Source organism: Cyprinodon variegatus, unplaced genomic scaffold (assembly GCF_000732505.1).
Source record: "Cyprinodon variegatus isolate N-32 unplaced genomic scaffold, C_variegatus-1.0 Scaffold258, whole genome shotgun sequence".
NCBI lineage: Eukaryota > Metazoa > Chordata > Actinopteri > Cyprinodontiformes > Cyprinodontidae > Cyprinodon > Cyprinodon variegatus.
Genome location: NW_015150711.1, coordinates 271,242 through 297,970, shown reverse-complemented (window position 1 = coordinate 297,970; position 26,729 = coordinate 271,242). Strand labels below are relative to the sequence as shown.

Below are 26,729 nucleotides of genomic sequence, written 5' to 3'. Positions count from 1 at the left end.
AAACAAGCCCTTAAGACTGAGATTTGGAAAATGCCAACATTTAAGAACTAAGTCCATTTAATGACTTGTAGAGGTTAAAATCTCAGAGGCATAAAACAATGTAACAGCAAACTTAATGTGATCTCTTTTTTCTGTTTGTTTTCACAGAGCCTGAATATACTGGACATGCAGCATCATTTTTATAGGTTTTTATCTCCCTACGTTTCCTCTGGCATCATTTTAAACGCCTCATATGAAGCATCTACACCTAAGAACGCTGGAAAAAGATCAGATTTCTACGTTTCAGAACAGCTTACACCAGGATAGGTCATGATTTCTTTGAGCATCTAAAAACATTGCTTTTTCATCAATTATATTTACAAAATCTTTAACTTTTATCCATTATATATATATTTATAGGTTAATTATAAAAAGGACAAGTTTTTATGCTTTTATTAGCAAAGTAGTACAAACAATAGGAAAATCTTTAAGATCAACAGCAGCGAAAGTTTAAACAACATTTTCTACTTCTTTTGGAAAACTCAAAGAGATGGCTTGTTATTTTAAGGCCTTTGTTTCTTCACTTTCCACTGACGTCTGCTTTAGTGTCGTCCTTGCCAGACCTTTTGTTTAGTCCACTAAAATACTTCTCTCTGAAGGCGTTGTGTTTTTGGTAGCCGCTGAAGTGGGGGTCTGAAAGATGAGCCAGGCTGTCCAGCTCCTGTAGAAAGAAACAATATCTGAGTTATTGAGCTTAACACTTGGAAGTTACGCCTAAATTCATGCAGTTACTTAACAAAACTGTATAAAGTAATGAAAAATGTATATTACAGGTGATACTTTTGTTTGTGCCTTAAAAATAAAAAGGAATCTTGTATAGTTTCCATGTTTACATTCTGTTTGCATGACTAACACACATCAAGTGTTTCCTCGTAATAAGACATTTGTGTTGGCTGGACGTTAGCTGCTGATGTGCAGAGGCATCGGGGGAGGAAGAGGGAAGAGGAATAATGAGGTGAGTTGAGCTGGAAGTGCTGTAATATGTTTGCACCACCTCTCGTTTACTTACTGATGCTGCCAAGCAACCTGGAAACATTTTCCATGATCATGCAGAGGAAACAACCCCTCAATGAACCCAAATTAAAGAGCCCATATTATGCTCAATTTACAGCACACTCTTATTTTGGCAGACAACAGAAAATCTTTGCATGGTTTAATTTATGAAGAAAAAAAAAGGTTTTGTTGCTGCACATCTTCACACCATTTTACAACCCTTCTTGTTCTTAAAGGGAAGCCTGCACAAAAAAAAAAAATAAAAAATAACTAGCTCTGTCATTGCCTCCTTATTCTTTATAAACAAAACAGTAAAAATCAGGATTCACTCTGTATATATAAGACCTTTAAACACCATAGCTTTGTAGCATTGTAAGAGCTCAGATGGTATCTTTTATTACAAAAAGGCACCAACATAAAAATAAAACAAACAACTTAATTTCAACATATTTAAAAAAAAATTATAAAATCAAAACATTTGTAAAATAACAACCTTAAAAAACTACTTCTATAACATGAAGATAAGACATTCAGAAGCTCAAACCTGATTATGAATGAATTAGGGTAGGGTAATAAAATAAAAAGATTATCAATGAATAGAATCTGCATTTGATGAAGCATTAGTCATTGGACAATCTGAATTTATTTCACCAGTTCCTCAGTCCTCTATAGTTCCGATAGACGTCAACCTGTCACCTCCTGATCTTAGGCGTATATTCAAAGCTGATTAAATGATTGTGTGATGCCACTCCCTGTAAATATTTGCGTTACATATTTATTGTTTCAAGCACTTTTGATAGCTTGGATTTAGTTCCACTTTGAATTTAATTTAACTCCCAGAGAGGACTATTGAAACAAGAGTGAGTTTCTGTCATTTCTGAAATTTCTTTTTATGAAACTAAAGGGAGGATAAAAAAAAGGTTAAAATGGTATAAAAAATTTTTTATTTTTAAACAATATCACTAAAATTGAAGCTTAAATTCGAAAGATCAGTGAAGAGATGAGGGAATACAAAAAAAAAAAGAAAAAAAAGAGTTAGAAAAGATGGTATTTGTTGGTCTAAATTAATTGTCATTTCAATACCAGCCATTAGGTTCCTATTGTTGCTTATTCATGGCAAGAACTTCCCAGTAACATAAAATGATGCAAAGCAATGGCTCTCTGATGGTGTGTAAAACTAGAAACCAGCAGCAATTACGGATTGATTTCTAACAAACACCACAAGTATTAGATAAGTGAAAAGACATGAATCCAACGTATAGCAATTGGGAGAGTAATGCTGAAGTACCTTCTCTGTGAGATAAACAAACATGGCTGCAGTTGCACGATATATACCAAACATATCACCCATAAACAGTGTGCACAATAATAATGTTTCACAGAACTGATTGGAAAGTAGCGACTGACTTAATATCTTGCATTCATGTTTTATATTTAAGCATCTGCATGGATAAAGTCTTATTGAATGCAACAGACAGGTTTAAGTGCCAAAGATGCTTAAAGTCGCACAGTGGGAAGATCAGCTCCATAAGAGACGACTGATGAAAAAGTGGATTGAAACAAACTTTTATTGTCCCTTTAATTTTGTAACAATAATTTAGCATCATATTATATTGAAATCTCTGGAAGTCCTCATTGTGTACAGTGCTAACTGCTCACAGAGGTAAAGACTGATAGAGGTAAATTTCTACATCATGTATTTGTATTTTCTTTTTTACTGAAATAATAAACTTCTCTTAAAGCAAGATTTTTAGACTTACTTCTCTGAACATTACACACATGGGGATGTCACCTCTGCTCACTATAGAGTTAGTCATTCGGTGCAGAAAAGCTGCAACTGGAATTTAAATCAGTTTTTCTCAGGGGATGAATAATTTTATCAATGTTTTACACTTTTAAGAGACAGTGGAAGAAGCCTTTTTTAAACTCCCCCCCCCGCGTCTCACTTAATGTCAACTAGGGTGAAACTAATCAATCAGCTCCAATTTCCTTAAAGGCATACTATACAAGATTCCTTTAAAAAAAATGGAAATGCACAACCCTGCACCCGCTCTCGGAGGGAACGCCTATTAAACCCTTGCGAGCACATAACACCAGAATGATTGACAATAAGGAGGACCTCTTATTTTGACGATACACCCGGAAAAAGAACATCCTCCACTATACCTTTAATTTCCAGCGATCAGAGATGTTTTAGGTGAAACTGAACTTATCACTGGATCTCATTTTCCTCCAAGGTTCAGAAAATCTTTCAATGCTTCAAAGAGTTAATTATACTTAAAAGCACAGCCTTTCTGTTCATTTCAAACAAGTTTATTGTTTCATTAACATTGTTAGAGATTTTTCATGCTGTATGTGTGAAAAAAAACATCAGCATTGGCAGACTTAGACTTTACTCCACTTTATCCCTTGGGATTACTCTTTCAGGGAAATTCTTGTTCCAGTAGCTTATATAGAGTACAAAGAGTTAAAGCAATATGCCATTAAGGACAAAAAAATACAACAGACAATAAAAAAAGAGTTTTTATAGTTAAAAAAAAGTATAAATAAGAAAAATAGGCAGGCAAGGTTTTTAAACGTCGGCAATCAGCCAGAGAACTGAAATCCATGTATCCCTAATTAATATTTTTGATTATTCACCCCTGAATTTTGGCATTCAAGGACACTCTAAACTCTTGATAAAAAATGACTAATTAGCAGATATGTTTAAATGTGGATATAGAGTCTGAATCGCAACCTGACAAAGCACTGGATCCAGCATTTCTAAATGAAACGAGAGCTTTTTCTGATAGACATCATACGTTAAAAGCAATACCGCTACGTCATATTCCATAGAAAGTCAGAAACAATAACCAACACACGCACGTCAAAGTGGAGCAAACATTTGCTCGGGAAACATCAAACTGGGAAGCCTGATTAAAGCGAGCAAATGGAAGCTTTCTGAAACCCATTTGGAAAGAAAAGAAAAATGCAACCTGAGACAGATACCAGTCAGATAACATCACACAACTTTGTGTTTGTATGTGCACGTTATACAGCGCCGTTTATGGGAGCAATTTTGTGGGTTTTGCAGTGGACTGGATGTCAGATCCAAAGACGGATTGTTTTCCATACGATGTGTGATTAAGCCATTTAGGGGTTTCAGTATAAAAGAAAGGAGCCAATCACAGCCAGATGGCGAAGCATTTACAGCAGACAGAAATACAGACACCATCACTTCCAGTGGGATGTCATGTAAAAACAAACACACATACTACATATGCTTACTCAGAACATACTTACATGGTTACACATGCATAACACTTCGATAAAATACAATGAATGCATTAAGGAACAGGATGGCACACACATGTTTTCACTTTACGTACACGTGTCGCTGTTCAAGCACAAACGCGCACACACATATATCAAACATTTCTGCTGCTCACAGCATGGCACTAACCAATAATATGATTGTAAAGGAATGAAAAAGAAAAAAATAATACAGAAATAGAAAATAGAAACTATGTCAGAGCGGTTTCTGTGCTTTCTTATTCAACTACTTCAATATTTTTATGGTTTAATGGATTATCCAAGTAATCTGACTGCGTGTTCATCATTACGTATTCACTTTTTAGAAAACGGTGACTTGGAGCAACAACATCTAACCTTTTTTCAGATGCTTCTACCACCAGATGTTTTGGACCAACCATTTCAAAGTTAGACCATAGAGGACGCGTAGCTGACGTCAACCAATCATGTGATACACCCGACTCCTCCTCCTCGGACAGCAAAACAAACGGCTCGTACTTCGAACACGACCAGCGCTTTTTTTTTTAGCTTTTGAAGCGTCGTCATCCGACATGCTGTGGGAATCGCTCCAAACAGAGGTCATATCAATATAAAGGGGGAATAGTTTGTAACGTTACATGGATTTTACAACCCAAATCAAATTAAATTAATGTTAGATTTTTCAAACTCATAAAGTATTTAACAACACAAGCAAAGTCAAACTGACCTGCAGAGGTTTAACAGGGTCAGAAAATATGGAACTTGACTATTTAATTTTATTTGCTTTAACCAACAAAGAGTTTTGTAAATAAAAAACAAAAACAAGTCAGATCCTGCCATGATTACCTCTGGCTCTTTGATTTTTTCCATGGTGATTAGTCGTCGTGATGTGTGGCTGGAAAGCATCTGCTCGCAGTTGCTGATAAGTCGAAGACAAGGATGAAGGGGAACCATCTCCTCGCAGTACCTGCAAAACGAATCAAACAGACACAGTCAGCAAGGTGCTCATCCTCCGACAAGGCAATAGAAAAATGACAAAGTGGAAAAATTTCATCAGGATTATAAATTATGTGAATTTAAACCTAATGAGTACAAATGTTTAGATTATTCAACTCGTAAAACGGTTCATCGCAAGGTTCTGTTTTCTCTGTGTTGCTCTCTTTCTCTAATAAACACCATCTGCTGTAGCCGCGCAGTGAGATCACGGTTTATGAAACTTTCTTGGGTGCAAAGAAGAAGATGGAAAAAGTGAATCTAAGCTGACAGGTTGACTGCTTGCTCCATCATCACCAGGCGAGTCCACGTTAAGGCCTATTAACCGAGGATGATGTATGTGTTTGCATATTTGTGTCAGTAGCACGTTCGCCACGCCGCCACCGGCGTAGCGACAGCCCTGACAATTCCAAGCCAGACTTTAACGTCACTGTTTGCCTTGGCCACATGTGGGACTGCCAGTGATGGGATGTTTGGTTGCTATGGGAACTGCTGGTGATGCGACCAAAGTGTAATTCAGTCCTGCCAATCAAAAAAAGCCAGAGTGAAGTGAGGAGTCCGACATAACTGGTGTGAGTTCTCTGAGTGAGGGAAGAGCGGGTTTAACCCCACAAGGCTGTAAAGGGCTAGTTTATTTATACATCACATTTCAGTAGCAAGACAATTGAAACTGCTGTTCATAGGGAAAAGTAAAAACAAAAGCACACTGCAGTGGAATAAAGGTAACACAGAAATGAAAGATAATACAAGTGAATCCTTAAAATAGGATGATTATATAAGAAAATGATCAAATGATTGATCAAAATAAAAGCAAAGGTGGACAGATAACTTAAATTATATTTAGATTATAGATGAAACTGTTGATCAGAAAAATCTAGATTAATAGATAATTTAATTAAAATCGTCAACTAACTTTTTAATCGATTGTTAACTGGATTGTAAAGACTCTAAAATGTGTCTTTAGCTGACAGAGTGACCCACCTTGAGAAGCATTTATACCAAAATTATAAAAAAAATAATAAAGATTTTGCTTTAAGAGTAAAAAAATGTTTTATTTTTCTGTCAATATGCTCTATCCAGAACTCTTAAAAAAAATCTTCTTTAAGGAACCTTTGGCAACCCGGTTATTATTGGATTAATCAAAAAAAAAAAATCAAAATCAATTTGAAAAATAATCGTTAGTTGCAGCCCCGGATAGCATAGCCTAGGCCACATTAACCAAATATGTTTTTAAGTTCAATTTAAAGCTATTTTTTTCCTGGGAGTTTATTCAGGATTAGTGGCACATCTTTTCTCTGAGATGCAGGGAGACACTGTAACAGAAAAATAAGCAATGTATTGAAAACATCAATTTAACTGCAAGAGGCTGTTCATCAGCTGAATTCAAGTCCAAAGCAATTAAAAGCTAAAATGTGGATTTCATGTTATTTTAGCTTAAATTTCCCACAGTCCAGGCTTGGCGGTCCATCAACACATAGGACAATACTAGACCCAAATGCGGGACATTACTGGGGCTTTAGCATCTTTGAAGTAAGCACTTACAAAATGAAAATACATGTTGTAAAAGTCCACATCTCCTTTAATTGCATAAAAAAAAATTGCTTGTTTATTGTTTTGCAAAGGAGAACCAAATATGGGTCACTGAAAGGTGGAAGAAAGTTGTAAAAATGTAACCTTGATGGTCCCCATGGCTTCAAAGGCTATTGGCATGATTTGGGTGGCTGATTTTAGATGAACAGTAGAGCTTCAGGTTGCATAGGGGCGTCAAACAGCAGCTGGCTATGAAGGTGGATCAGGAGGCCTTGCTCCACACTGAGGGCCATCGCCTGTCTGATGATTACTGGGTTTGCAACAAGGCAAAGCCACTACACCTGGCTGAAACCAGACTTCTTCCTGGGAAATAATATCAGTCTTTTGGACAATCCTGATTTAAATCCCATTTAGAACAACTGGGGATGATTGGGAAAGAAAAGTTTACAAAAACAGACCTATTCCAAACAGTGGACGGAGATACGGTCCTTAGAATCCTCTAAACCTATGGTAACAAACATGCATTAATGACTGTGATGAACAAGAACAATTGAGCTACTTATCACTGAGTCTTCATTTGACACTTAGATTTATGTTTTCAGTTTTTTTTAGAAACAATTAGATGATCAGCAGCCTCATTTATTTCAATTTGTAAAAACAGGCTTGTTATAAAGCTTTTTTCTTTTGCTTTGCTTTTTCGTACTACTTACAACCTTCTTAAAATCTGATGGTAACAAAAGAACCCCAAGCATTTATAAGGAAGCAGCAGAGTAAGAAGTGCAAGTAGTTGCCTAAAGGCTTTCAATGCAACCATTTACTCCCATCTTTTAAACAAGGCAGTTCCAGATAACAAATTCTAAACTTAATGTATTCAGAAAAAAAAAATACAGCTTTCTTACCCATTTCTTTTAGAATGCACATACAATCATTTGCTCAAAGAAAGTTGCACTAGATTTTATTCATTGTTCAAGGCCGCATGCTTTTAAGAAAACCCCCTGCTGCTGCTAATCTTATTATTTAAGTCCAGATGGTGTTTCCTCCTACACAGGAAGGTTAAAATCAGTGATGGAAGAGCAGAAGCCGCAAACTTTTAAAGAGAAACCTCTATAAAAGGTGAGGAAATGCACTATGTTGCCAAAAGTATTGGTCACCTACTGAAATAAATGAAAAAATAATTATATGGTGTTCCAGACACCTCCACTGGCCACAGGTGTATAAAAACAACAACCCGAACATACAGTCTTTATATATGTGAGGCAATAAGTCATTCTCAGGAGCTCAGCGAATTCCTGCATAGTCATGTAAATGGAGGCCACCTGTGCGACACGGCTAAAAAACAACTGTACGAAGTATTATTATAAGACAGGCAGGCAGGCAGGTCAACAAAGTTGTAGGCCAGGTAAAACGATGGGGACTTTTACACTTCATGTGGCCTTCAGTGCAGGGGAAAGGTGCATGAAATGGGTTCTAGCTGCATCCAGACCATCTAGAGGACTCTGAAGCAGTTTTCAAGAGCTGTGCTTGGTCACTTAGATCAGTGGAAGAATCTCTAAAAACTTCAACTACAGAGAGCTTTTGAACAGTTTCATGCTGTCAACTTTGTTGGAACAGTTTGGAGATGCCCACCCTTCTCTTTCGACATGACTGTACACCAGTATACAAAGCAAGGCCTGTAAAGACATGGATGAGAGAGTTTTGTGTGGATGAGCTTGACCGGATTTCACCTCAACCTGATAGAATTTTTTTTGGGGCTGAATGAAAACGAGAACTGAGAGCCAGGCCTTCTCGTCCGACGTGGGTTTACCACTTTACAAATTGCTTGTTTGAAGAATGGTCAAAATAAATCCTTTAAACACTCCTATGGTCCTAACCATGTGGACCTTCCAGGATGAGTTGAAGCTGCTATAGCTGCAAAGGTTTGACCAATGTTATATTGAACTCTATAGATTAAAAGGGGATTTCACTTAAGTTATATTTGAGTTACGGTAGATGAGGAAATACTAATGGCACCACAGTACATCTTGTTGCAAATGCAAAACCCATATTAGTAGCATTTTAACAGGGAGAGCTAGAAAAGAACATCTTATTAGTAAGAACAAGGAGTGCAGTCATGTTTACCTTCAATTTGGTTTCAAGATTTCTTGATATCTAGTTTAGTTTGAAAACATTGGAAATCCTGAAGACTTTCTGGCATTGCTCATCTAGAAAGGGACTTATGCTTTGACCTGTATCCCAGTGATGTAAAATATATGTTGAAGGATTTGTCATGTATGACTTCGAAGGCCAAAAACCGATCATCGAAAAAAAGAAACAAATAAACAAAACATCAAACTTCACAGCATTGGCGTTCTCTGAACAATGCACCATTTATATCTATGCATCACTTGTTTATGCTGCAGTTGAGTAACTTTATGGCAGGGATGACTGATGCAATGTCATCCATCTCCATCATTACGCTGAATGTATTTTTCAAGAGCAAGAACGGAGTCAAGTTAAAGCAGTTCAACATAGTCTAGACACTGTCTTTTGGTGAAAGGACTTTGTGTCACCTGTCATCCGACACACACACACTCCAAACCCCCCTCACACACACACATGCCACACTAACAAGCACCTTATTGAAGCAGCCGTTCTTTCATATTTTGGTCGGTGGGTGATTGAAACCTGATATGGCCCCAGATTAGGCCCAAGAGACAGACCACGTCTGGGCTTACACACACACAGACACAAACATTCACAAAACACAAAGGTCAGCCTGCAGACCATAGAGGCAGATAATTCATATATCTGCCCTGCCTGCCCAGCCTCACATGTTTATTTTGGCACAGCCCCGGTTCCTGAGGACCCATGGGATGACGTGTGAACATGATGGCACAAACATAAGCTCCAATGCAAGACCACACACGCTTGCGCATGTATAAAAATATATACTGGGTAAGCAAAGGGCTTTTATGACTGCGGCTCTGTGTGCTCCCTTCCTCTTCCAAACTCCGATCATAAACTACATGATGCATGATTATCTTATCTCCTTCAAAAGCTTGTAATCAGTGCTCAGAAGGATCTGCAGCTCTTTGGGGTTTCCCTTTCCCTATAAGGTCCATTTATGCCTCAGTCTGTTGTGGTTCACACCTTACCAGCCAAACACCTGCACTTCTTCCCGCTGACATTGCACAGAGCTTTTAACAATGATGGACTTTGTTTCAGAGGAGCCATCTTGCACAGGCAACCTGTAAAGCAGCTCAGTAGTGTCAGTTGTGGTTAACTGAGGCCCAGCTGTTTCGCTAGAAACACCTCAACACACCTGTACATTATCTTGTACTAACACTGTCATTTACACAGGTGGTTTTCTAAAGGCGATTTGAGGGAAAGCGTGACTGCAACAAAGGGTGCACTGAGAAAACTAAACAGGTACAAATTAAGAAAAGGGCTTTGTGAAACAGCCCAAGTGTGCTTTCTATTTAGCTTTGATTTAAACCGTATGTAACATTTTAATTAGCTGTAAGATGAAGGGGAAAATGAACAGGGTAAACTTTCTTTAAAAAAAAAGAACGAATAAAGCAGCTAAGGTTTATGGTGTGACACTGCCCCCTATTGGTATAAGTTATTACTAACATCTGAGATGGTAGATAGATCCTCTTAGAAACAATTTCTACAATTAAGAGAGGCTGAATGTTGGCTTAGCTCTGCTATTTCATCTACTTTGGGATCAATGAAATGTTTTTAGAAATGAATTTAATTTAAGGTGGCTTAAGTTGGCTTTAAAAAGTACCTAAATGGTATGATCACTAAAAGAAAACTGCCATGCTTTACAGAGTCCCTTAAACGTGACTCTTTGCACATTGCAAACTTGTGGGTTGGTGATATGTGGAATAAACTTACATTGAATTACTGTGTGTTACTTTTAAGCTGTAAAATTACTTTAATAAATGAAAAAGTTTTTTTATTTACCCAGGTTATCAATAATTCAAAAAAAGGGCATAATTTCATACAGTAAGATGTTAGCTTTAGTACATGTAGAAATGGACCTGAGACTGCGAGTCTGTGAAGGAGACATCTCATCATAGAGGCTGAAAATTAAAAGGTGTAGCTGGTAGCAGATGCACATTGGTCATGTCGGTTGTGTTTTGTCGGGTGTGTTTTGTCGGGTGTGTTTTGGTCTTTACAAATGCTGCTGAGCAGTGGGTTTGTGTTCTCTGGGCTGATGAATCATCCATACTTGGCTATGAAATGAAGGAGTCTGGGTTTATAACCAGTGCAGTTTGATGCAGAGGGAAATACAGTGATAGGTTGTTTTCAATTAAGGGCTTCCAGATACCAAGACATTTTAAACAACTTCATCCTCCCATCCTTTAATAAAACAGTTTTGTAAAGGCTCCCTAAGTTTCTAACATGGCTGACCACGCGTGTAAAAAAAAAAAAAAGCATAAAGACATGAATGAGAGGACTACTGACTTGCCTGTTCAACTTAACTGCAACTCAACTTTTTCTATGTCTGCTTCTGTCTCCTTGAACCCCAGTCGGCCTCGGCAGATGGCCGCTCACACTGAGCCTGGTTCTTCTGGAGGTTTCTTCCTGTTAAAAGGGAGTTTTTCCTCTCCACTGTCCCTACAAGCATTCTTGCAGTGAGGAATTGCCTTCGAGTCAATAAGTTTAAGCAATCAACTGGTTTTCTTTGATAGAAAAACCTTACAGATAAGCACCAGAGAAAATGGTCATAAAATCCCAATAAACACATATACAAAAAAGTCCTTCCTAGAAGAGTACAAACTGTATGAAGGCAGAGCAGTAACCTCAAATACATGTAGCAGTTTTTCATGTTTTTGTCGTAGATTAGAAATTGTTTTCATTATTTTAAGAATAGTAGAAACTCTGGTTTGTAGGTTTCTGTTTATTGTTTGCGTTTCTCGTTGCCTCCAGCGCTTCTCTTATGTAAAGGTTTGGATCGCCCTCTTTCTGTACAAAAGGTGTTCTATAAACACAGACAGTTCAAATGGCTTTTGCCTTTCTGTGGGTTATACCACACATTGGAAATGACTGTTTCTCATTATAAGGATGTATGTTTACTCACTCTGGCCTGTATACAGGCAACCAATAGACAAGCCTCCCACCCAAGACGAGGTGGTGGGCAGAGAAGTTTAACAGATCTGTAAAGATGTCACTCAGGTGGTACGCCTGCGAGACAGGTACGTGGGACTCTGGGTATCTGTGGAAGAGATTAAAGAGAAAAAAGGTTCAGAAAACTTTAAAAAGAAATGACTTTGTCATATAAGATGGAGATTTTTAAGTCAACCTTTTTCCAGCATAATGGTGTGGAATCTCAGTGCGACTTACGAGCCATCGGGGGATTTAATTGTGTCCTTATGGGAGCCAGTTCTTCTCGTTGACTCTCGGATGCCATATGGAGCTAAAAAGAAAAAAAAAAAAAAAAAGCATGATAAAAACATTTTAGGACATATTTTAATGAAGAAAAAAAAAGGGTGAAAAACTCAGTCTTATATTGGGCCCCTTTTGTGTTATACATCTTTCAAATGTGTTTGTTGCATGTTTAAATATTAAACAAACATTTTGCTAAATCACCAAAAGCATGCTGCTCTGGTATTATAACTGTACTCCCATGTATGTAGGCGTTTCAGTATTTTTAGACACTTTAAAGGAAAATATGCCTCTATTTTATGATATAAAAATATTTTTTGCGATATCTGGCCCGCAAGCCTCGAGTTTGACACCTATGGTTAAGAACAACGTGCAAAATCTTTAAAATTATCTGCTAGATTTTTAAAACCATAGAATATCTTCCAAGAAGGAGCAACATCCACGTTGACCCAATGACGGATTTCAGTTTTTCCAAAGAGGCCAAAGGATTTTAATTTCTTTCTTTAAAATGTTCAGATTATTCATTAAAGGTCTAGTTAACCTCTACTGTGAAAGTGGGAGTTTTCTGTTTTAAACTTTTTACAAATAATAAATTGTTTAAAATGTCTGATGGCTGGCTGCTCGCTTGCTGGAAGAATTCAGAGACACTATTAAATGCAGCACATTAATGATGCAGCGTAGGTCAGGACTCCACAACAACAACAAGAACAAAAAGAAGTATTTTTTTAACTGCGTGCAGAAACACACCACAATCTCAAAAAGATGCAAACTAAAGAGGCTAAAGGCAGCTAGTAGACCTTTCCACTAGGGCTAAAACAATTAATCGGATCAATGGTAATTAATCAATTATGGAAATAATCATCAACTAATTTAGTAATTGATTAATTGTTAACTAGAGTGTAGAGACTCTAAAACATGCCTTAAGGTGACAGAGCGACCCACTTAGAGCAGCAATTATACCAAAATTGTTTTTGTTTTTTTTTAATCTGTTAACATTTTAATCGATTAATTGGAAAAACAAACAACAGATTAATCTATTTGCAAAATAATCCTTAGTTGAAGCCCTAATTTCCACCCACTTGATTTGTTCAACCTATTCCTTCCTGAATTACACCCAGTGACTTCACATCTTCTGCCATCTTTGTTTGGTTATTTCAGAGAACGAACTGAAAACCTACGGTCTGTAATGATGGCGTCAAACAGAGCAGCATTCCTCCACACCGGCTTGGATGCATCAGACACCATCACGTCCACATACATGCTCTCTGTTCCGTACTGCCGCAGGTTGGCTCTGATGTTCTCATCCGGACCTCGCCACTTCTGGTTTTTACGACTGGAGCGACCTACGGCAAAGAACCAAAACTATATGAATACACTTAACATTTTCTCTGCAAAAAATGTAAATATAAATAAGTAATTTTCTTATGTGTTTTTTTCTTGAATTGAGGAGGTAAATGCAACATTTTTCCAATAGAACAAGACAATTTATATTTAAAATATTAAAAAAACAATTGCATTGTCTTATTTCAAGTGCATATTACCTAATTACGGTATCTTATTTTAAAAGTAAAGAATAATTATTCCATTGGCAAATCATCTTATTTACCTACTCAAATTATGGTAAATACACTTAATTTAAGAAATTTGTACTTATTTTTGGACTGTTTTTGCAGTCAGGAGGCACAATATCTGCAGCTGAGAGAGACGAACCTTTTCCATGAATGGTGTTGTAGTCAATGTCTGTTCCACACACATATGCTCCAAAATGAGAACATGATACCAACAAGCTGCCTGAGACCAGATGAGACAAACAGTGAGAACATGTTCCTGATAAAAATCACTCTCCAAAGATGTTTATCCAACCCAATCTTATTTGTTAAGCACTTATAAACAACCACAGCTGACAAACGTGCTGTACCGGAAAATAAATTAAACATAAAACATTACAGATTAAAGTCAAAACCGCTAAAACATGAGTAAAAGCAGTCACATAATCAAAACAATAAAACTGGGTAAAAGATAAAAAGAATCAAATAAAGCCCACTGTCTTGCTCGGTGTCAAAAGCCAAAGTGAAAAGGAGGGTTTTGATAAAAGATTTAAAAACAGTCAGAGAAGTGGCCTGTCTGATTTGCTGAGGTAGGTAATTCCAGAGATTTGAAGCTGCAACAGCAAAAGCACGGTCACCTCTGAGCTTCTGCTTAGTTTGAGGCTCTCTCAGGACCAGCTGACCTGAGAGAGCGAGCAGGTGTGTAAGGATGTAGAAGCTCAGAGAGGCACAACGGGGCGAAACCATTCAGGGATTTAAGAGCAAATAAAATCATTTTTATAAGTAAATCCAAGATGAACCTACCTGTGCCTACAAATGGGTCAAAAACCAGGTCGTTCTCTTTGACCATAGCATGGTTGGCCATAATGAATGATAGGCCGGCATCCATGCTGGTGTTTCCGATGAAATGTCTGTTCTTCACACTGTAGGAGCGAATCAGTTCCCGCTGACCGTCTGCTATCTGGGTATTAAAAACAAATCCCATTACCCCACATCTTAATGCAGTCTACAACACCTTTGAACCCATTGATTTCTTCATTTTAATGTATATACATTAATGTCAGAGACTGAACTAAGTAGCGTAAAAGGTTGCTATAATAAATCTGAAAGAGATGCAGTTGTTTTTAGCACCTTTTGCTCTGATACATCTAGTCTAAAATAAAAATAAATCAATTGGCCTAAAACTGTGGATTGTGGCCTACTAGCAAAGATTTGTTTATTTAACAAAAAACACAAAACTGAAACAGCACAACATCTGGTGGCAGCATTATGCTACAAGGGTGCAAGGATTCCTTCAGTTGTGACAAGAAAACTATGCAGAGTTGACGTGAAGATGAAAGGTTGAATTATGCTTGACACATGTAAAATCTTTGCAGAAAATAAGCCGCCTGTCAAGGCGTGTAACTTTTATACTCTCTGGGGCTTTTTCCCCATTCAGGACAGCTCCAGGGGGGCTGACTACACCACAGTACATGAAGCACTAGAAAATACAGCCGTTTACAACTTTATCAAAGCATCTTCATGCCATCTGAGAGTGATTTTCATTTCTTTACAGGAGTTTTTCCACAATCTGTTGATAGCGGGTTCTGGATAGATATTTATAGGCTTAATATCACAGGATTTCTCTAGTTGGATACATTTGCCAACCCTTGGCAGTTGGAGCTGTTGCCTGGTCACCTTTTTTTTCTATGCAGATCTGTGTGCACAGCTGGTAATTTGCTAGGTGCGCAGAGCGATAATTCTGTCTGCACGGGTGCCGCGAAGAGGGGTGTGGAAGCCAGAGATAAAGTAACATTGCAAAGTGTCCCTCGCGAATGCGTCAAGCATAAACCAGGCTGAAGGGAACTGCATACAGGGATGCAGCACAATTAAACTTGTATGAGGTTTTAACTCGAATCTGAGGACGGAGTGGGAATTCAGCTTCCAGTAGGACGATGAGCATAAACGGTATCCAAAACTACAAACTGAAAAAAAGGTTATGTTTGCATATGTTTGCTGTTGTTTAATTTATGTTTAGGTTATTAATTTTACATTTATTTGCACTCTTATACAACTAGCATATGCAATCCTGTTGAAAAAAAAAACATTTTACATATTGAGATTGAAAAAGGAGAGATTTTCAGGTTAATAAAAAAAATCTTAACCCCATTAACTACATAATTTTTTTTACTCACATGGTATCAATAATGGCATATAGTTTTGTATACATATAGAGTTAGAAGTATTAGTATTCTGAGAACCTAAATACAAATGGAAACATTTGTACGCCACACTTTTTACATCACCTATTTGAAACCGAAAAACCTATTTTTTAATTTTCCTTTCTCTAAAAAGAAAAATATGTAATGGAGTTTTATAGCCGAAAAATGACAGGAGGAAAGGGATGGATGCTTTTGTGGGGGGTGTTATATCTCACCAATCTGCCAAAGTAGACGTAGTTTGGAAGCTCGGGGATATTGTTGGGGTCTGTACCATAATCCTCCAACAAACAGAAGGTGAACTGGGGGTTCTTTAGGTTCACTGTGCCTTGAAATGGAAGGTAATCCATGGCCTGGTAAACAGAGTAAGATTTTTTACCCACAGACAAAGACACTAACACTTCCACCACTGTTTCAATACTCACATCAATCTTTTTAATTCTTTCTTCAAACAGCAAGGTTTTGTTAAATGTGTAGACATTTATTTTGTATGAAGAGCCTTTCTGCATGTACGGACTCTGTAGGGCAATAATGGAGGATAAAGGACATTAGAGTTGGAATTCACTTGAGGTAAACTGTGCTCTACACACGAAGCTTACACACCATTTTCTCTTGTGGGTAGCTTAACAGGGATGTCCTGAGTTCACTGTGTGATTGTCCATGGCCCCAGAGTTCAAAAGCAGACCTGAAAGGACAAGATGGAAGTCACACTTTTTTTCCAACCCCATTTGTGGATGTCTTTCACCAGAAATGACACACTTACTTTGCACAAACAGATCTGTCCATAACGCTGCAAACATCTTCCACAGACAAACCTTCCAAGCACCAGAAAGGAGACTAAAAAGAACAAAGAAGGGCTTTGATCATGAGGAAGTAGATAGGACAGTGAAAAAGATATTCTGATCTAAGTGCTATCAAACCACCTGTTAACTCAAACAGACAAATCAGATGGAGGAAAAAAAAAGTGCACATAGTGAAATCTGACCTGTTCTTTGAAGTTTACACAAGGATGGAATGGTTTTGACCTGAGAGCAAGAAGAGCCTTAATTTCCTGTAAGAATCAGGACATATAATAAGAACACATCAGGACTTTATTGCTTTAACATGAATCCTCAGAGGCAGACCACAATATAGACATAGAAAAGAACATTATGACAGGAAAAAAAAAAAAATCCCTCAAGTTTACATCATAGAAGTTCTAAATAACATTTGGGGAACCTTTAAACTGTTCTGTAAAGCTTCTCAGATGCCCTTCTTTGAACAAATTCTACCCCCAGGTTGTTTTCTTTGGAATAGAATAGAAAATCCCTTTATTGTCCAACAACGAGGAACTTTTGTTGATACAGCACCAAAAGGTTACAGCAGAAGTGGTAACACAACGAGGACCTTAGAAAGTGTATAAAAATAACAGAATAGGTAGCAGAGTAAGGAAAATAACAAATAAGTACTGTACTGTACAGTGTTTATACAATATAAATGCTCTGTATCTGGAGAGTAAATAATCAAACAACTGTGGTTATTTTTACAGTAATGGATATGTAAAAAATGGCAGCAACATTAGATGTGCAAAATGACAGCAGCATGTTATTTAACTGCCTAAGACAGAAACTGTGAAAAAACAGTGGTAGATATAAAGTCTTCCAGCTGCTGAGAGGAATGATCTGTGATACACTGGTGCATTTAGGGTGCAGCAGGCTTTGAGAAGTAGTAAGTGCTGTTGTTACTTTCATGAATCCTTCAGGGTGTTTCCCCTGAGTGTTAAAACTTAACATATGAATTAATACTGAGGAAAAACCTCTAAAGGGACCCCAAATGTGGTACTGTGAAGTTAAACTAATGTAATGTTACTTGTAGGTTCACTGATGTTTAGGCAGTACAGGTATAAATAAACCCTCAGGAAACTTTTCAAGTCTTCCCTTGAACCTGATATAAATTCTACATTGTTAACGTTGTGCTTTACCTTCAATGAAACTTGACGAAGAAACTAGTAAAATGATCAATTAAATTCATATCAACAGATTCAACAAAACGTTTCCAAGATGTTACAGAGTAATTCTGACTGTATGGAAAGGAAGTTTATGAACAAGAATGAATCGATTAACTCAAAGTATTCAGGTCAGGGGGAAAAAAACAAACAACTGAAGTGTTATCATCTACAGTTCCCACATTCCGATTTATTTAAAAGGTGAAGCGGAACGTTTACATTAGCATTTAGCTAACATTTTACAACAAGAGTGAATTAAATCATATTGATTTAAGTCGTAAAATTAAATACAGAAGATAAACAGACATTTGTATGTGGGAAAAAAGCGTTACCGGCAATCTAAATTCTAGATTATCGTGAGCAAGATGGAATAGATACTGAAGGCATGATCTGTTGGACGCGGCCATGACGGGTACGCTTTCAAAACAAGTCCGGGGATAACCGGACTATCAATAAATGGTTCCGCGTGGTGACAGCCTGCGAATTGAGACGCAGCCATAGCCTTAAATGGCAGAATTATGCGCCCTCCGTTCTCCATGATACGCTGTCTAATATGAACCATGTTACCGGTTTAGTTTTACATCTTAACCGATGCAATCATTTCTAGCTTTATTAGTAATACATCTCAAATTAAAAACACAGACTGTATTGATTTATGTCAGGGTTTCATTCATTCATTAAATAAGTACATTATAAAAGATAAGAAACTTTTGCTGGCCTGAATAGGACAGGATAAACTCTTTCTTCTTCAGTGTTTAATCTGCTTTACTTCATGAAGACGGCAGATAAGACGCCTTTTCAGAGCGCTGTCTGATTGGCTGAGGGGACACGTCCTCCACCCCATTGGTGGACACGGATGTCAATCAAATGGGCTTTTCATCTGGATCTGAAAGCGACTGTCAGCAAAACTGTAGCGTTAATAAACTGCATCAGGTGGACAACCGGGAAGTCCTGAGGTTTGTCCAGATATGGAAAGATAGAACCAGTCAGGTGAGATTTATTCTGTCATCTGCGATTTGGTTTACAAACTCTGAACTTTCGAGAGATTGAAAATAAAGATGAGTAAAAGTAAAGAAAAATATGTTTTTTCCCCAGTTTGTTTGTAACAGAATGTATTTTTTATTTAATTTTTTTTGTTTTCTTTTGTTTTCCTTGCAGGATCAGATTTTATTGTTAATTAAATTCTTTGGTCAGATTGCACTTTCTTGCTATTATCAGCATAATGTTTGCCACTAAAAGGTGTTTTAAAGACACATAATCGTTTTTTTCTCCTCAGTGTTTGACATTTAATCAGACTAAACTCTTAAAGTTCCAAGTTCAGCTCAGATGACCAAAACTGAACATTAGATTTTAAGTTTCCATACATCCTTTACATGCTTGGTTGCTGTCAAAGCTTACATCCATCATGGAAAACATCTGAACCAGACTGTAGAGGAGCGGAGCTGCTCCTTTAGTGAAAGACTTTTACACCTTTTCTGTAAAAAGAAGCGCTACCGCAGGTCATTCATCCCTGCTGCCATCAGACTTTACAATGTGGCACTATTATTGCAATAACTTGTGCAATAACTAATGTGCAATGACTATTTTTTATACCCTGTGCAATAACCAGTTTTTATGTTTAATACCCAGTGTAATAACTATATATATATATATTAAGAGAAGCCAATTAACCTAACAGTCATGTTTTTGGATTGTGTGAGGCAGCCAGAGTACCCAGAGAGAACCCATGCATGCTCAGGGAGAACATGCAAACATGCACTCCAACTTCACTCCATGCAGAAAGACCCCGGGCTGGGAATTGAACCCAGAACCTTCTTGCTGCAAGGCAGTAGCCCCTGAGTAGCCCCTATAAAAATACCTATTTATGTAAATACCCATTTAAAAACCTGTGCAATAACTTTGAGTAATAATGTTAAACAAGTGACTTCAGCTGTTATATATATATGGACCTTTTCTTCCCTTTGACACCTTCCTTTTGACTATTGAGCCAATGAAACAAGCACATTTCTCCCCTGTGAGATCAATAAAGTCAATCAATCAATTTACTTGTAATTGGCAGCATATTGCCTTCATACCAGGTAGGGCAATTCTTTAGGGTTTCCTTTTTATCAAAGATTCTCTGAAAATTTTGCTGGCATTTTGATCCAATCCTCCTAGACAACCATTTCCACACCTTGTCAGCGATGTTCACAGATTTTAAGTGTAGATAAGATCAGGACAGAAATAATAGCTCCACTGTCGTTGAAAGTTGATCAAGTTAATCTTAATTAATCTTCATCCTTCTTTTTTTGTGTTCAGAAATGACTGGAGTGAGAAATGGGGACCAACAGCCAGAGGAGCAACGAGGCGAATGTCAACGCTCAGTGTGGCGAGGACAGTGCGATGCCCATTGTTTCTGTAAAAGGTTTGAAAGAAAACTGGCAGAGATGGTCCAATGAGCACCAGGAGAACCAGAAGCTCAATCCCTTCAGTCACGATACCAGACCAAGTGTAGTGGCCCTTCAAAGGGGACAGGATGACTACGGGAGACCCCAGCAGGGCTCTCTGACTGAGAAACGTGGGAAGGAGGCTCACACACACATCGGCAGAGAGGTCCAGAAGCTGTGTGAGGTGATAAGGAACATAGGGGAACTAAAAGAGGAGGAGGATGGAGACGGCGGCAGGAGAAAAACGATCATGGTTGAATTTGGGAAACTTTTTGAACATTATGTGACCATTTCTAATACCCTGGTGGGAATTCTTTTACGAGCCAGAAAACAGGGACTGGTGGACTTCAAGGGGGAGATGCTGTGGCAAGGGAAGGATGATCATGTAGTTATCACTTTGCTGGAATAAGCAAATGTTTGGGTTTGTTTCTATATCTTGAATCATGTTGTACATATGAACCCTACAACTACACACTGTAGAAACTGGAGGTGGCCTCAATGACTTAAATGATTTAACCCTCAGAAAAAACAACCCATAGCAAGCAAAGCAATATAGTTTCATACCCAAAGAATGCTTCTATTAAAGGATATCATTTGATAATTATGAAAGAAAATACTACAATTAGGGGGGAAATACCTGTCAGCATTAATAACTGAAACATCTGTTTTCTGGATACTTTTATCAGCTGCTCACATTGTTCAGCTGGGATTTTGACCCACACTTTATTACAATTTTTTGTAGCTCTGCTGGTCCCAACACAACAATTCAGTCTAGGTTGAACTGTACTTTGACTAGGCCACCAGAAGGTCTTAATTTTTTATTTTAGCCATCCCATGGTATATTCATTGCTGTCTTTGGGATTATTGCCCTGTTAGACACACTAAACTAAGCTCTAGCTGAAATATATTATTTCTGACTAAGGAATACTTTGGTGTAAAAAAGTATTCATTGCCAATTCAACATTCTTCAGATGCAATTTACCCAGATGGGTGATAGGTTTAACACAATGTTTTCCATGAACAACTATCCCCTTTCTAAGAGAAGCATGGATGCACTGTTATTTAAATTTATATGTCTTCGTCCTTTGGTTATTAAGTACGACTTATTTGTTAAATAATTTAATCAGTTGATTTTGCTTGTTGTTTTAAGTGATTAGATGAGGAAAAGAAAATCCTCTGCTTCCTTAAAACTCCACTGCTCTTTTATTATGTATTGAAAGTAGATGAATGAGCAGCTAAAGTCAGAGTGTTAGAGGGGACTGAACCGACGCCAAAGAGAACACAAAGCCTGCCTGTGACAGATAATATGGTGCTATAGGATGAACCTGATCCGACTTGGCTGGATGTCTCACGCTATGTATTTATTACACAGCTGCCCTGTAGTTACGCTGTCATGGTGGTAACACATTTTTCCTGTGTCTGAACCACAGTTAGATGTACAGTGAAATCATACCAGTCACAAACCCCACCAGAGATTTAGAAAATATTACACCAGCCATTAGGGGCAACATTGTTTATTCGTAATTAATAAAGTGCATATGTATTGTACAAAACATGCTATAATGTTAATACTCTTATATTCAGTTCATATGTAGCAGTTATGAATGACAATGCTCTATATTCTGATGAAAGGTGAACATGCGCTGTAAATTTAAAAGCTTCACAACTTAATGGTCTGTATTTTCTCTATTTTCTTAGTTTGAATTCTGATTCCAATTATGTCAAAGTAGTTTGAGGTAAAGCAGGTTTTAAAAAGCCCAAGTTCAATAATCGCACATGGCCTATAAGCTTATTTTTAAATAATCATTAACATTTACAAATTGCAGTCATTAAAATATCACATGAACCTTAAATCCATTCCAGTGCATTTTATATTGAATGTTTAAAGTAATATTATAATTAAACATTGACAACACAAGGAATACTTGTCTTAGATTAATGCTTTATAAAGTTGCAATTTAGTTTTGTTCACAAACCTGATCTTCACAATAAAAGTTTTCAAACATGACAGAAAATTGACCGATTTCAGCTTCAAATTTTAAAAGTGAAATTCCGTTGATGAAAATCAGCTGTTATGCAGTGAACATTAAATCAACTCTAAAATACGGAATGAAAAAAAAAAAATCTCTTTTATACTCTTTGGTCGATAGACATAGTTTTATCTTTATCTGAGATGGCAGATTACCAAAGAGTTTTAACACCATGTTAAATATTTAAATATTTGGTGTTTTTAACACTAAATATTTGCCTTCCTTTGTTACCCTGAATGTCTTTATGATGTAGTAGAGGCATCTAAAATAAAACATTCCCTTTAAGTTTGGCCAAAGCAGAAAACATTTTAACTCCTCTGTCACCAAACATGTCAGCTCCAGCAAGGTTGATTGAAGTTATTTTATTAAAAAATCCAGAGAGAAGACAAAAACAGATCCTGGTGCTTCAGTTCGTCTCTGCTTTAGAGTTGAGAAGCTCAATCAGCTGATCTGCCTGTAAAAACATTAGAAAATGTCAACAGATGTTAGATGTTCAGCACAATCTCTGCCTCTGTGCTAACTAATAGTTTGCTAATTGCAGTAATAAACCTGTATTCTTACACTAGTTTTGTAGGATGGTAAAAACAATCCATGATTTTTTTTTTTTTTATTACCAATTAAGCAGAAAATAATCTAGATTATAAATTATAATTTACTTTCTTGTTAAAAGTAGCTACTTTAACATAAAATATCTCATAAAATGTACCTAAAGATTTTAGCTATTGCAATGTGCGCATGTGTCAGGAAGTAAATGATGATGTGATTCTCAGGTTTCAAAATCTTGAGAATCTATTTCATTTTTCACCTCTAATCATATTCGACGCAGTTCGATCAAAAATGGGATTACTGGTATTAAAAATAGATATTTTGGCTCTTTCCTGAATTACATGACTGCATTATCAGGCTACACATACAAGTATAACATTAACATTCAATAGCAAATGAATAAAGTAATAAAAGTTAATAGCAGCTATAAGGGCAGTGAAAATAAGCAATGTTTTTAAATGTGCACTTTAATCAGAATCAGAAATACTTTAATAATCCCAGAGGGAAATTACTTTTGTTACACGCTCCAGTTACAGTTTTATATAATATATACACACATCCAACTATACAATATAATATAATATATACACACATCCAACTATACAATATAATAAAGATAAAAAAATTTGAATAAAAAGAGCTAAAATATATACACATATAGCTCTTATGTTTATATATCTGTACGTATATCTATGCATATGTAAAAACTAAATCCAAGTAAAGTGATAAATCTAAGTAAAGTGATAGGTGGCGTGCAAAAATAGTGCATAAATGTAAATTACGGATGACCACAGGTAGGAATGATTTCCTGTGGCGCTCTGTCATAGGAAATTATGAAATATGTTCAGTCAAAATCTAAAGTAGCTAAATTTGCAGCTATGAAATTATGTTAGCAAAAAACAAGCTAAAGCTAGCTAACAGTCAGTCCAAAATGCAACATAAAGCATAAAATGTGCAATGTGTAAATATAGGAATCGCTCTTTGGGAATCAATTAAAACAATTTAGAACTGTATTTATTCCAAACACAACCCTATAAATTATAAGTCAGTAATTTTGATTAAGAGTAATCGTGCAGCACTATTTGAGAAACTGTTTAAAAGTCAAGCCAGCAAACTGGGTGACGGTGCAGTTTGTAACTCTGCAGTTGCAAGATTGAGATCATGGGTTCAATCCAAAGCTGAGGTTTTTCCCTAATAAACAGTTTTTAAGGTTGTACAATTGAAATGAGTAGAATTAACCTACTTGGTGTTTTATAGTTATTGAATTTAGATTTGAGAAAATTTACTCAACTAAACAGGGTAAATTGTTATCTTTTCCTCTTTGGGTAAATCCCATCAGTCAAACCAGTGTTCTATTAACAATGTCTTTTACACTGTAGTAAATATGACGGTTGGCTCAAACAGCTGCTGGGTTTAGGAAACTGTTACTGTATGTAACACCTCAGTGTGACTAACAGTCACAGACAAAAGGTGAAATGTTTACAGCTCTCGTGTCTGATGACTGAGAGGATTTTATTTTATCCTTAAACCTAAAATGTCAGGGACTCCAGAACTTACCGTGACAAACCAGTAGGAGTTAAGTCTATAAATGAGGCGGGACATGAAGCCCATTTGGCTGACTGGTGCCAGGACATGAAGGTGTAAGTGTGTTACAGAACAGAACGGGGGCCAATGAAAACCAAACCTACAAAGGAAACATACAGGATATCAGCTACACATCATATCAACACTTACTGCACTTCTGTACAATGCTGAATGTTGCTAACCTGACATCAGTGAGATCTGTTACGCTGTTTTTCTGTAGTACATCCTTCCCGACATCAACCATTTGCTTCACTAAAAATACAAGAACATTTATTTATTTTTATTTGATTTCTGATTTAAATGTTTTACTTGTAATGTTCCTTTAACCTGATCAACCTGCACAACAGTGATCACATCTTGGGAGTCATAATGCTCCATTAAACAAGGAAGACTATATGATTCACCACAGAGACAAAATAAAACCAAGCAACAAAATAAATCACCTCACCTAAAGGCACATGCTCCTTGTTGAGAGATTTGCAGTTTCCAACATGTTTATTTGGGACAACTAAATAATGATGTGGAGCTCCAGGTTTAATATCCCTGAAACAGGAAAGATCTCCATCCTGCAACACAATTATTTCACAAAGTGCACCAATGATCACTATGTAGTTTATCAGCAGCCTCTGCATTCAAGTCAATGACCTAAACCAAGAGGGACTTTGTACCCTCAGTGATCCATCTATCTATCTGTAATTAAAGCCAAACCCTTTACAGATATATATTCCTCAAATAAACGGTAAGATCCTGAGGATAAACAGTCTACAATTAAAATGTGAAAAGGTGCGGATCTTTGACATCAAACCTATGAAATGGCTCTACACCAGAGGGAGGTATAGGACATTCATTAATCACACCATAAACATACAAATACAATGATTATACACCACTAAAGCTCAGCTCACCGTTACATGTCAGCAATTTAGAATAAAAATCAGGGCAATATGTTCATTCAGAATCTAAAGTAGCTAAATTTGCTGGTATGAACTTCTGTTAGAAAAAAAACAAGCTAAAGCTAGCTAGCTAACTGTCCAAAATACGACATAAAGCATAAAATGCTCACATTGTGGAGAAGCTCCGTTCCCATTTCATTATTTACAATCCTACAGAAAATGCATTTCTTATCATATCCCTCTGTCGGTGTACTGTTGGTTGTATCAGCTTTAACAGGCTGTGGGGGCTGATCCTCCGCCATTATTGTCAGGGAACTAAGAACAGTCGATATTCAGACCAGAATAGTCGATCCCAGGCGCATCGAGCTTAATTTTTTTTTTTCCCCGTTCTTCTTCTTCTACTTCTTCTTGAAAGTTTTATGGCGCTTGGCAAAAACGTTAGGTGAACATTACCGCCACCAACTGGTAAGGAGTGTGGACCACATGGCAAAAAAACAAAAAAAAAAAAAAAACGATATCCTGTTTCAAAAACTCAAATATAACCTGATATTCTCTGCTTCTGCTTTGATTATTTTTTGCAGTAAATCACAAATGTCAAGTTTCATTTTCATATTACTTAGTTTCCTAATTAACTTGTTTCTCTGAATCAAATATTTTCTACAACTCCAAATACCAAATAACACGTTCCACCGCTTCATCTTCCCCACAGTCACATTTCCCTGTCTGATGTTTCCCTATTAAAAATAATGAACTATTCAATCCTGTGTGTCCTATTCTGAGTCAAAATATCTCTTCTCTTCTGTTCCTGTCTGTTCTTCTCATTTGTCCAATTCTCTTTTGGATTTTATAGAACCACCTTCCTTTTATTCTTCTCTCTTTTATTTTTTGTTTAATTATATCCTTTATTTCTGTTATACTAACACTAACATTAATATCTATCCTTACCTTATTTGTTCTATCCTGCTGGAACCCAAACAAAATTTACTACTAGCCCCATCATATTTACAAATATTTTTTCTGAATAACTGAGGAATTATAAAGCCAATAAGATCCAAAATGAGTCCTTTGTAAACATAATCTTTTTAAGATAGTTTTGTCCCCATTTATATTTTCTTTATTGTCTTCATTTTTTCAGTGGAAAATATATTTCCATTTTAAAAACAAGTTAAAAAACAAAACAAAAAACTTTATGTTATTCTTAATTATAAGAAAGGGCTATTCCTATTAATAGTAGAGTTAGACTGATTTATATGCCATTTTGTTTACACAAGTATAAAACAAAAACTTTTTTTAAAAGTGCAGCCTTGAAAAATATATATTTTT

At 36.7% G+C, this 26,729-nt stretch overlaps 3 protein-coding genes across 3 annotated transcripts; 1 reads left to right on the top strand and 2 right to left on the bottom strand.

The window, feature by feature from the left end:
• Nucleotides 1–417: 417 nt before the first annotated feature.
• trmt11 (tRNA methyltransferase 11 homolog) lies at nucleotides 418–18,350 on the bottom strand. Its single transcript, XM_015382513.1, has 13 exons — nucleotides 18,260–18,350; nucleotides 16,929–16,994; nucleotides 16,707–16,780; nucleotides 16,547–16,628; nucleotides 16,369–16,461; nucleotides 16,162–16,296; nucleotides 14,550–14,706; nucleotides 13,909–13,989; nucleotides 13,377–13,541; nucleotides 12,157–12,229; nucleotides 11,894–12,028; nucleotides 5,149–5,269; nucleotides 418–700 (listed from the first exon to the last, which is right to left on the bottom strand). The coding sequence occupies exons 1-13, from the start codon at nucleotides 18,332–18,334 to the stop codon at nucleotides 560–562; spliced, it is 1,398 nt and encodes a 465-aa protein (XP_015237999.1). The 5' UTR covers nucleotides 18,335–18,350; the 3' UTR covers nucleotides 418–559.
• A 470-nt stretch (nucleotides 18,351–18,820) lies between these two features.
• Nucleotides 18,821–22,083, top strand: LOC107089616 (actin-binding Rho-activating protein-like). The gene is made up of 2 exons (XM_015382505.1): nucleotides 18,821–18,917; nucleotides 20,226–22,083. Exon 2 carries the CDS (start codon nucleotides 20,244–20,246, stop codon nucleotides 20,760–20,762), a length of 519 nt encoding a protein of 172 aa, XP_015237991.1. The 5' UTR covers nucleotides 18,821–18,917; nucleotides 20,226–20,243; the 3' UTR covers nucleotides 20,763–22,083.
• hint3 (histidine triad nucleotide binding protein 3) lies at nucleotides 22,081–25,739 on the bottom strand. Its single transcript, XM_015382506.1, has 5 exons — nucleotides 25,577–25,739; nucleotides 24,962–25,079; nucleotides 24,696–24,765; nucleotides 24,487–24,613; nucleotides 22,081–22,837 (listed from the first exon to the last, which is right to left on the bottom strand). The coding sequence occupies exons 1-5, from the start codon at nucleotides 25,706–25,708 to the stop codon at nucleotides 22,790–22,792; spliced, it is 495 nt and encodes a 164-aa protein (XP_015237992.1). The 5' UTR covers nucleotides 25,709–25,739; the 3' UTR covers nucleotides 22,081–22,789.
• Nucleotides 25,740–26,729: the final 990 nt, after the last annotated feature.